Consider the following 11170-nt stretch of genomic DNA (forward strand, 5'->3'; position numbering starts at 1 on the left):
ACCTTCCCAGGACGAAGCCACACTCCAAAGTTGCCAGTTCTCTCAGCCGTTCCGGAACCGGCAGAGATGCACTGTCAGCGGCAAACGGTTTTTAACTAGAGGTGTCCTTTCACCCAAATTCATAATAGTTCCCCTAAGTACTTCAATTTAGACAAACATTTCTATTACAGCAGTACTTTTTGTTTGTTCTACCGAAAAACTTCACTTCACGCTGAGGGTGAAATTACTGTATTTAGCTGCTGTAAAGCTCTTCGCCAATACCGAACAGCTATTAGGTGATATAAAGTATTTTTCTAAAGGAGCTAGTAAAGCCAAAAGCGTCACAGGTCCAAACTGTATTTAGTATTTTCACTTCATTAGCTTTAACTCCTGATGTTATTAGCAGCTGTAATATTTAGCATTGATTTTTTTATAAGGAACTTTCAGGTGAACCAACTTTTGTAAGACAGCTAGATTTTCTGAAATTTGTTTCCCATCTATAAAGCAGTCATTTTTTTGAATGCCTGTTTCCTTGTCTCATTAGATTTGCAAAGGAATCACTCATTGCAGGCTGTTTGTTCAAAAGGTAAATAATTTTTAATTTCACATAAGTTTCTTCATATCTAAGACAATGTTCAGTGTATAAACTGCTTTCCCTTGTTTTAAGGATTTTTAAGTGGCTTGTTTGCTCTTATAGGTAGCTTTTTGTCATCCAACTACCGTAAAAACTTTGCACAGCTGTTAGGGTAAATAAGGCATTTTACCAACGGAGCCCCAACCCGCGAAGCACCTAGTTCCGTATCCTTTCAATTTTTCATTGGAACTGACACTTAAACTCTTAGATGATTTTCCTCCTTATTCTTTTAAAAGCTGTATTTTAAGTTTATCATGAACGTATTTTTGAGCTGACAAAATTGTTTCAGGGCAATGTCGCCATCTTTAGCGGAAAAACTACCTTTCCCAGAATGCATTTCCCTTATATCAGTCCATAATAATATCAGTCCCATATCAGTCCCTTATATCATTTTCCCATCAGTCATTTCCCATAGTTCTTTTCGGGTCTGAGAGTCAACTGGTTCTCTTTTACCAGACTTGCTTACAAATTCTTGCCCGGGAGGTTTGAACAAAGTTTTTTGCTTTTGCAACGGGAGATTTGAACAAGCATTTTACATTTTCAATTTTGGGACACTGGGAGGTTTCTGGTCTCTCAGCTGGCTTCAACAGGTGTCTCTCCATTTGACACGGGCCTCCAAATCAGAACTGTACCTGCCTCGTTAGCTGGCATTGAGGCTGGCATTTCTGATAGCAACTTTCCTCGAGGCTTGTGTTTGTCTTAGCCAGTGAGTGAAAAACAAGATCATTTACAACAGAGCTTTTCCATGGCTCCTTCAGAGATTTTCTCCCACTGATCTATCTCATTTTGCTTGTTTCTTCCTTCCCCGGATGCAGAGCTTCATGTATCTGTCTGCTGCTCTGTTCCTCTGCTAGCCGCTTTTGGAGGTAGGGGCTTTTTTTCTTCCCCCGAATCTGCCTCAAATTCTAGCAGCTTTTTCAGGTCACATATTTTCTGGGGAGGATTATGTTCCTTCTGTTTCTTCGGAGTCTTTTTCCCAGACAGTTCCCAGTTTGGTCTCAGTTTATCCCCTCTACCCCAAAAACAGTGTCCGACACTACAGTGGCGGCTTTCCCTGCTCCTGAAGGTAGGGGCTTTTTGTCCATTGGTTTTCTGGGTCTGTGTGGTTTGCGTACAGACTGAAAATCTAACAAGGGAGGTTTTTGCCATCTCTAAACTCCCATTAGGACAGGTGTTTTGCCTCATCAGGCCTTCACCTGGCCTAGTCCCCCAGTGGGTTGTGTTTGCTTGTCTGGGTGCTCAAGGACAGAGCTTATGCCAGAGGCTATCACCCCTCAGGGCTACTGCCCGGTCCCGCGGGCCAGGATATTTGATGAGACCCCAGGAGGCACCTCCTGAAAGATCAATGGGGGCGAGAGAGAAAGGAGACCAGGCGCGTAAAGGAAGACAGAGTCAGTCTGAGTTGCGTCAAGGTCTCATTTATTGACTGGGTGTTGAGGCTTATAAACAGGGCTTCAGGCAGGGAGGGGGAACAGGGGAAGCACGGAGAGAAGGATGGAAAATTCCTAAGGGAGGGTGAGGGCACTTTTGGTCCCAGGCCCCTGCACCTGGCTGATTAGCACGAACTCCAGGAAGTTGTACAGCCCGCGGTTAGGCCAGGAACTTCCTGCCTTTGTAAGGTTTGATAAAGTAAGGACACTGCTGTCCGAAATCGGTCCCCAACAGGCTACACTCCCTCACCTCATGGGGAGTCAGTTGAAACAAAGCTTTTCTCAAAGAGGTGCTTTCTCTGACACAAAAGAAAGCTTTGCCGGGCGGTGGTGGCGCACGCCTTTAATCCCAGCACTCGGGAGGCAGAGCCAGGCGGATCTCCGTGAGTTCGAGGCCAGCCTGGGCTACCAAGTGAGTTCCAGGAAAGGCGCAAAGCTACACAGGGAAACCCTGTCTCGAAAAACCAAAAAAAAAAAAAAAAGAAAGCTTTACTCCTGGATAGTTCTGTCCTGCCCTGGCTGGGCTCTTTCCCCAGACAGCGTTCTGACTCAGCAGCACGACTGCTTCAGACACAGTTCGGCTTTACTGTTTTCCCAGAAAGGTCCTTCCTCTGATGGGAAAGCTTTTCTCAGATGTCTTTTTGCAGCTGTGGACCTATCAACCCCGGACTTGTAGGAAAGCGGGCAACTGTGCTGTTCCCACCAGCTTTAGTTTTGTTTGTTCATTAGCAATCTTCCCCTGGGTCCTGCACCTTCCTGCCTCAGCTCTGTGCTCCAGCAAGTTTACCACTACAGGAACTTTAGTATCCCCAAAATGCACCCCAACTCAGAGATGCTGGCCAGTCGCCTCTGGGTTTTTGGTCAGAAGTGAGGATACAATGCTAACAGTTTGCCTTGCTTCAGGGGATCTTTGCATAAGGACGATTAGGAGCACCTTTTCAAAGATGCTCACTCACAAACAAAACCCTTGATGCCTCAGCTGGGCTGTAACTGAAAAGCTTGGCTTTTTTGCTTTTCTCAGGTAAAGTTTCTGGCCCTTTTGGGCTCTCTGTAGCTCTTTACCCACACTCTCCCAAGCGTTTCCCTCGGGGTACTCTGACCCACTGTCTTTTACTAGCTTGAAGAGACAGCTTAGAAGAGGTTTTTAGAACTTGTCCCTGCCTCCTGCATTGCAGGGAGGATTTTTAAAGCTTGAAAGGGAACTTGGAGTGGTTTTGCCATCTTAAGAGGTTTGTTGTTTTCCCTTAGAGCTAATCATAGGCGGTCCCCATATTAATCTTCAGGTGATTCTAATTTTTGTCCTTCTGAGAAAGTTAAAGGCTTTAGTTTTTAAGTTTAAGAGCTTTTGAGAAAGATGAAGGCTTTTTAGAGAGATTTCCCCCCCAAATTTTCCAAGAAAAGCTTTTAGTTTAAGAGTAAGATTTTTTTCCCAAGAGAAAGACCAACTTTTCCCAAAACTTCCCAACTTTAAACTTTTTGGCTTTTTACACCCCCATTTTTGTCTCAGGGAGAAAACACTTTCTCCTGCTGCTTGGACTTAGCATTTCAGCTGTCCCCAGGTCAAAAGCTTCCATAGGAAACTTTTTCTTCCCCATAAGCTCAGAGAAGAGCTTTTTTACTACCTGTAAAGCCCAAAGAAAGATTTTTCTCTCAGTTTGCATTTATAGCCCCCAAAGTTAGAAAATTGAAGAGTTTTTCTGTCTAGTTGCCTTACTTATTTTTTCCTACACGAACTTACACTGCTAAGTTTTTCCTACACTATATTACTACCCTATACCTTATACTTATTTTTCAGATAGAAATTGAGAAAGGGATAGAAGATAGAAAATTTTGACAGAAGAGAATTTCGCTGCAGCATCGGACATCCTTCCAGTCTGCTTTCCTTTTCTCTCGAGGATAAAATCCCTGCCTCTCAATATATATATAAATATATATATTTTCCATAACACCAGCATGCCTATCCACTGGCAGGGCTAACTCAGCACTTTAGCCAAAAACTCTATAATAAAACTATTACTTTCCTTTATCTTTAGTCCCTATTACTTTGTCTTTAGTCCCTGTTCATTTGTCTTTAGTACCCCCCCACCCCCCCGCTTTTTTAGTCCCCCTTTTTTCTTTAGTCCCTGTTCGGGTGCCATTCTGTGGGGCGTTTACCCAACCACCCCCACAGTTCCCCAGAGTTTTCTTGAGTGTGAGCAGCAGGAAATATTAGATAGAAGGATTTATTGCAAAGATAAACAGATAGAAAATAAAGGATAGCCTCGAGAGGGCCTGGAACCTATTCCAATGAGCCCCAACTGTCTCTGCCCCAGGGTTTTTATAGAGACACCAAGGGGTGGAGCAAAAGACCTCCTCCCCCAGCACAGCCAAGTGCAGACCATCTCAGACACCTGCACTCAGGCCCATGGTCCTAATCATCCTCTATGTGGACCTGCTGGGTAAAGCCAGGAGGAACCCGAGAACGGGCTCCCACAGTCCTCTTGTCACCTTCTTCTTCTTCTTCTTTTTCTTCTTCTTCTTCTTCTTCCTCTTCTTCTTCTTCTTCTTGTCATCTAAGCTTCCCCAGCCTGGTGTTTATTTCATTCACATTTATTTATTTGTTTGTTTGTTTGATTGAGTATCACTGTATAACCCTTATTATCCTCGAATTTGATCTGTATCCCAGACTGCCCCTGAATTTACACAGATTTGTTCCCTGGTGCTGAGAATAAAGGTGTACCCCACCATGCCCAGCTTCATTACCACATTTTTCAGGCAAGCTCTGCTAATATTTGGTAAAGGAGGCTGAAGATGCTGTAACTATGTTATATATAAGGCAAACAACTTTTATTTCAAAAGGCGAAATTATCGCCTTATATTGTTAATAGTAAATTAAGGGTATACGTAACATGTTACAAGTGATACATGATTTTTTTTTGTAAATCCCATTAATGAAGTCTAACATTCATTTTATTTCTCCTCAGAAATACAGATTCACACTAACTGTGGAATTCAGAAACTATCTAAAAAGTTGTAGGTGTTTGTCTAAGCAGTTCTAAGGTGGTAGAAAGGAAAGATACATAGGCATAAGGACCTGAAACTAGAAGAATATGGCTGGTTAAGCATTCAGGCTTTTGAGTAGCAGTTCAGCTGAGAGCCATTGGGATGAGGACATAGAAGCTTCTAGTCTGAGAAAATAGGACCAGCTGAGAAGTTGGCCAGGTGAGGTTAGCTGTGGATGGTTCTGTCTCTCTGATCTTCCAGTAATCACCCCAATAACTGGCCCCGGGTTTGATCTTATTAATAAGAACTGTTAATATTCACACTACATCTGCTTATCAGATAATATCTGATATACTGTTAAGGTGTTTGCACAACTGAGATATTATTAGTGGGCACAGAACCTAAGCTAGTGATGGCATCACTTGATAAAGATTATCCATGGTCCCAAGAAGACATTCTGAAGTTACTGGAATGCATCAGGAAAAATATCCCCTCAGATGACTCCAGATCATTCAAAAAAACCCAGGAAGACCTAGACTGGGGCAAAGTGGCTTTTAAACATTACTCAGGAAAAATGTGCAAACAAAAGTGGATGCAACTTTCTCATACTTTGAGGAAGTTCCGCACACTGTCAGAATTAGTGGTAGAAGCCAGTGAACATATGAAACAACAGCCCAAAAGGAAGAACCATCCTGACTTCCCCAAAAGACCCCTGACTGCCTATCTGCGCTTCTACAAGGAGCAGCGGGCTAAGTACTCTCGGCGCTATCCTGAATACAACAACTCGCAGCTGGCCAAACTCCTGGCTGAGAAATACAATCAGCTGCCAGGGGAGGTCAAGGAGAAATATATTCAGGACTTCCAGAAGGAGAAACGGGACTTTGAAGAAAAAGTGACTAAATTCAAGAGAAGCCATCCTGATGTAGAGCATTGTAAGAAATCTGTGGTGCGCAGGAGCCAGGAAACCAAAGTCCCTAAGAAATCACAAGGAGGTATGGAAAACGTGAAGACTCCTCCAAAAACAGATCTTCCCAAAACATTACCCTCGGTGATGAAATTTCAGGGAGAACCCAAGAAACCCCCTATGAATGGATACAACAAATTTCACCAAGATATGTGGTCAAGTCAGGAGCTGCGCCATCTACCCTGGAGGGAGCGCTGGGTTGAGATTAGCAGAAGATGGCACAAAGTCCCAAAGAGCCAGAAAGAGCATTATAACAGCCAGGCCGAGGAGCTACAGAAACAATACCGGGTGGACATGGACCTCTGGCTCAAAGGATTGTCATCTGAGGAGTACACCGCCTACAGAGAGGCAAAGGCCACCTATGGTAAGCGAAAGAACTTGGCGGTGTCTGGAGGCAGAAGCCCCAAGCGTGGACGGACAGATCAGCAGTCCGCTTCAGCAGAGGAGCAGCAAAAAAGGCCCGGGGAAATGCAAGGGCTGCTGGCTCCTGGAACAGATTCCTCAGAGACTGTTCAGGGCGCTGATGGTGGCTCCCAGGTATCCAGGCAGAATATGATGGAAGATGGAGAAGAGGAAGACTCTGGCAGTTCCTCGGACGATTCTAGCAGCTCCTCCGAGGACTCCAGCAGCTCCTCCGAGGACTCTAGCAGTACAGATAAACATGAAGATGAAGATGGCCGGACATTGGAAGCGCAAGCCTCTGATCCCAGCACTCCAGAGGTAGAGGCAGGCGGGTCTCTCAAAAAAGAGAAAGATGAAGATGATGGACATCTCTCTTAGCGAAAACCTCAGATTTAGACTCCATTTTAGTCACTTTCATATCCTAAATGATTTTTTAAGACCCAGTGTATCCCTGACAGAGAGGGAACTGTCTTCTCTGTGCTTTTGTACTCCCTCGCTTTTTTCTCCTACATCCTTCCTTACTAAATGCAAAGCAGTGCGGTTTGGGGAGAAGGGAGTTTGCCATAGCACTGCCTTTATCAGGTGCATAGGCTTAGAAAGACACTCTTGTAAAAGCTACTATCATTTTATTCCAACAAACTATAGAACCAGTTTTACAAAATTAGGCACTTGTGTGTACAAGTGGTCAGTTAAATCTAAGACAGTTCTCTTAGTCCTTGCGATTCAGGATAAGTAGAAACACAGATAGATACAGATAAGTACTCTATTCTCTGAACTTATCTGATGTCTTTAATATATACATCAGCACCACACTACTGTCATTATTTTGCTTACTGGCATTTTAGATATATTTACTGTTACTTTATCGTTTTGCTTCTGAATAATCTAAGCTGTTTTCATGAATATTACCATTATAGAAATTGTTTAAGACCTTAGAGATTTTATATTTGTAGCTAAATATTAATTTTATTTATTTTAGCTTACACATAAATTATTGATCTTTTACATATTAATAGGGTACTAGGATATTTTTATAAATACTTACAATGTGTAATGTTTAAATCGGTTAAATATATGTATATCTTCAAATATTTGTCATTTATTTAAGGTGAAATTTGCCAAAATAATTTCTTTTGGAAATGTATAGCACATTATCATTCTTATCTTAGTGAATCACTGTTTATATGTTCTTGCATGAAAGATTGTTTTGATGCATATTTTGCAACCCATAATTTTGTACCTTTCTGATTTGCCCAAGCTTCTAAAGATGTTGGATCAGATGCAACAATATTAAAAGATAATAGTGATAAATTTGTGTCATTTTAAAACACTTAAGCTAAAACTTGCAGGATTTGCTATCATGAAACTGTTGATATATAAGTTTGAATTAAATTATAGCATATTGCCAGAAGTGGGTATTTACTTATACAAATAAACAATTTTAATGAATGATGTTTATTAATTTTGTCCTATTTTTAATCATGTAATGATGGAATTTTTCTATAGCATAATCCTCAAAGTTTTTTAAAGATACACAGAAAGTACTATTATTGCTTCTACTTTGGGGCCACAAAAAACAATGACATACTTAGTGGCCATCTTCTGCATGACTATGTAGTATCTCCCTGTCTCTTCTGGTTAGTTTTGTTTGAGGTCTATTTTGTCAGATATTAGCATAGCTACATCTGCTTGGCCTTGGGTGCATTTGCTTGGAATAACTGTTTCTATCCTTTGACCCTGAGAAGACTTCTGTCCTTGATGATAAGGTGTGTTTCTTGAATAAGCAGAAAAACCTCAGTTTTTCATATTATTCCTCAGTTTCTTTCACATCTCACACCCAAACCTTCAGAAGACTATAATGATTCTGCAATCCAAACACAACTGCTTTCCACCTTCACCAAACACACACACACACACACACACACACACACACACACACACACACACTACTTAAGGTAGTGTTCTTCCTAAAGCAACAGTCAGATCACTCCAAATCCTCCCCTTTAAACTTAAAAACAAAGTTCAGACTTGGGATAGTGGTCACCAAAGTCCATGTGATCTAGCTTTAAATTCCACCTCCCTTCACAGGAAACCTTCATCAAGGAGAAAAATGTAAAACCAACACATGTAGACTAGGCAACCACATATCAACAGATCATTAGCATCACAAAGAAGCTACTGAAGGCCCAGTGGTGCCATGATTTCCTGGTGATGGTGTCAGTCTTCATGTCTTCTAGTGAAGGAGACATTGTGACATGGTAAATGGCCTATAGAGTCCCCAGCTTTCTTTAACAGTATTTCCCAGGGATCCCCCAACAAAAGACAAAATAGGAAGAGAGTAGCTAATAATTTTATAATGGAGACGATTGTTGGAAAAGTTAAATAATTCTGTGCTTTTATTCCATTGCGTTAAAAAGTCTTTATTAAATAGTTACTCTTGGTGACCAACTAGATTGGCTGAGAACAGCCCATTTCATTTAATAAGAGTATAAACCTTGTCCTCACAGACACAATAATCACACCCCATTTTCTTTTTTTTTTAAATAAAGATTTATATGTTTACTATGAATTCAGTGTTCTGCCTGCATGTCTGCCTGCGGGCCAGAAGAGGGCACCAGATCTCATTACAGATGGTTGTGAGCTACCATGTGGCTGCTGGGAATGAACTCAGAACCTCTGGAAGTGCTCAGTGGTCTAAACCATTGAGCCACTGAGGCATCTCTCCAGCCCCACTCCCCATTTTCTTAAACTGCATTGTCAATAATAGGATTCAGTGTTAATTCTGTGCTTAAGTTATAAACTACCTGAAAAAGACTTTCTACTTCTTTTCAGTATATACTATCTCCTATGAAGAATTCTTTGTTTGTTTGTTTGTTTTTTGAGACAGAATTTCTCTTGTGTAGTTTTGGTGCCTGTCCTGGATCTTGCTCTATAGGCCAGCCTGGCCTTGAACATACAGAGATCCTGGTTCAGCCTCCTAAGTGCTGGGATTAAAGGTGTGAGTCACCACCAACCGGCTTTTATCTATCTATCTATCTGTCTATCTATCTATCTATCTACCTATCTTTCCATTTACTTATTTGAAAAAGTCTTTTGTCTAAGAACCAGACAGGCTTGTCTAACAGCAAACATGTAAAGTTTTTTTTCTGATGATTAGATGATCAATTTATAAGAGACTCTTAGTTTGACCTTGAAATGGAGGTGACAGGTTAAGGGAAGGAAGAGTAAGAGGATCATGGTGGAATCCAACTAACTGGGGAGCAGCTGATTCAATCGATGCTTTCTGACCCTTACAAAGAACAAATCTGTTCCAAGATATTATTATAAGCTCCAAAATATATAATCTATTATCAACAAAATTAAATACATAGATTTTTTTAAAAAAATAGTATATGCTGATTATGGAAGAGTGAATTTCCTCGTGATATTTGAAATCATGGATTAGTCAGGGTTCTCTCAAGGGACAGAACTGATAAAATGACTGTACAATTAAGAGGAAACTTATTAGAGTGTATACTGAAGATGTGGTTTGAGTAGCCCAACAATGGCTGTCTCACAAACAGAAGGCTGAGAATCCAGTAGTTGTTCAGTCCATGAGGCTGGATGTCTCTTCAGTCCAAATATGGCCTTGGAGTCTTGAAGGATTCCTGGAAACCTGCTTGTCTTCAGTCTATACGGGAATCCTGATGAAGTTTGATTTAATATTGGCCACAGCAACAAAATAGACAAAATTCCCAGCATGAGTGAGGGCAAGCCAGCAAAAAGAAGAAGTTTCTTCCATGTCCTTTTGTGTGGGCTCCACCAGAAGGTATGGCTCAATCTTAGAGTGAATCTTCCTCCTTCAAATCAGCTGAGTGAGAAAATTTCTTACTCTGCCTGGTATGGGGGTGCACGCCTTTGATCCCAGCACATAGGAGCCACAGCCAGGTAGATCTCTGTGAACTGGAGGGCCAACTTGATCTACATAGTAAGTTTCAGGATAGCCAGAGCTACATAATAGAGAGACCCTGTTTCAGAGAGAGAGAGAGGGCGGGAGAGAGAGGGAGAGGGAGGAAGGAAATTCCTTACTGGAGTGCCCAGAAGCTTAGACTTTAGATGAACCAAGATTGGCTGCCACAATAAGTTTCTTTGCATTTATTAACATGTGGACGCGTTCATGATGGAAGTGTTCATGAAGAGCCCTGCTTCATCCATAGCAGAACAGCAAAAGAGCCATGAGGGCTAAAACACCCCTCAGGGGGTATCCAGCGGGCTAGGGAAGGAGATTGGATAAGTTAATTGAATCAGACTAACACATAAACACTCCACCTTAGGGTGGGGCTTTCAGATCTGTATATAAAGGCTTCAGAACTGCAAGATGTGCTCAGTTCAGAGTCACTACTGATGTCTAGGGAGTCCAGGAGACACAGCATCCCTGAAGCAGAGAGCAGACTTTCTGGCAAGCATTGTTGAGACCAGAGCATCTGGAGGTGAGTTGAAATCCTGACTTTATATTTCTTTCTCAGATTTCAAGTTTTCTCAAATAGATGTATTGGACAGAGTTAATAAAGAGGACACCAGCTGGTGGTGGCGGTGAATGCCTTTAATCCCAGCACTCAGGAGGCAGAGGCAGGTGGATCTCTGTGAGTTGGAGGCCAGCCTGGTCTACAGAGTGAGTTCCAGGACAGCCAGGACTCTTTCACAGAGAAACCCTGTCTCAGAAAACAGAGAGAAAGAGATAGATAGATAGATAGCTAGATAGATAGATAGACAGACAGAAAGATAGATAAGTATTTAGAG

General features: G+C 41.8%; 1 protein-coding gene across 1 annotated transcript; it reads left to right on the plus strand.

Moving 5' to 3' along the window:
• The first annotated feature begins 5412 nt into the window (after positions 1 to 5412).
• Positions 5413 to 8507, plus strand: LOC131914621 (upstream-binding factor 1-like protein 1). The gene is made up of 2 exons (XM_059267228.1): positions 5413 to 6681; positions 8480 to 8507. The coding sequence occupies exons 1-2, from the start codon at positions 5438 to 5440 to the stop codon at positions 8505 to 8507; spliced, it is 1272 nt and encodes a 423-aa protein (XP_059123211.1). The 5' UTR covers positions 5413 to 5437.
• The last annotated feature ends 2663 nt before the right edge of the window (positions 8508 to 11170 follow it).

The sequence above is a fragment of the Peromyscus eremicus genome, chromosome 7, assembly GCF_949786415.1.
Source record: "Peromyscus eremicus chromosome 7, PerEre_H2_v1, whole genome shotgun sequence".
Lineage (NCBI taxonomy): Eukaryota > Metazoa > Chordata > Mammalia > Rodentia > Cricetidae > Peromyscus > Peromyscus eremicus.

Excerpts from the sequence above, each read along its gene's own strand:
- LOC131914621 (XM_059267228.1), top strand. The coding sequence starts at position 5,438 with ATGGCATCACTTGATAAAGATTATCCATGGTCCCAAGAAGACATTCTG. Across the intron at positions 6,682-8,479 it reads GATGGCCGGACATTGGAAGC|GAAACCTTCATCAAGGAGAA; the intron begins GCAAGCCTCTGA and ends CTCCCTTCACAG.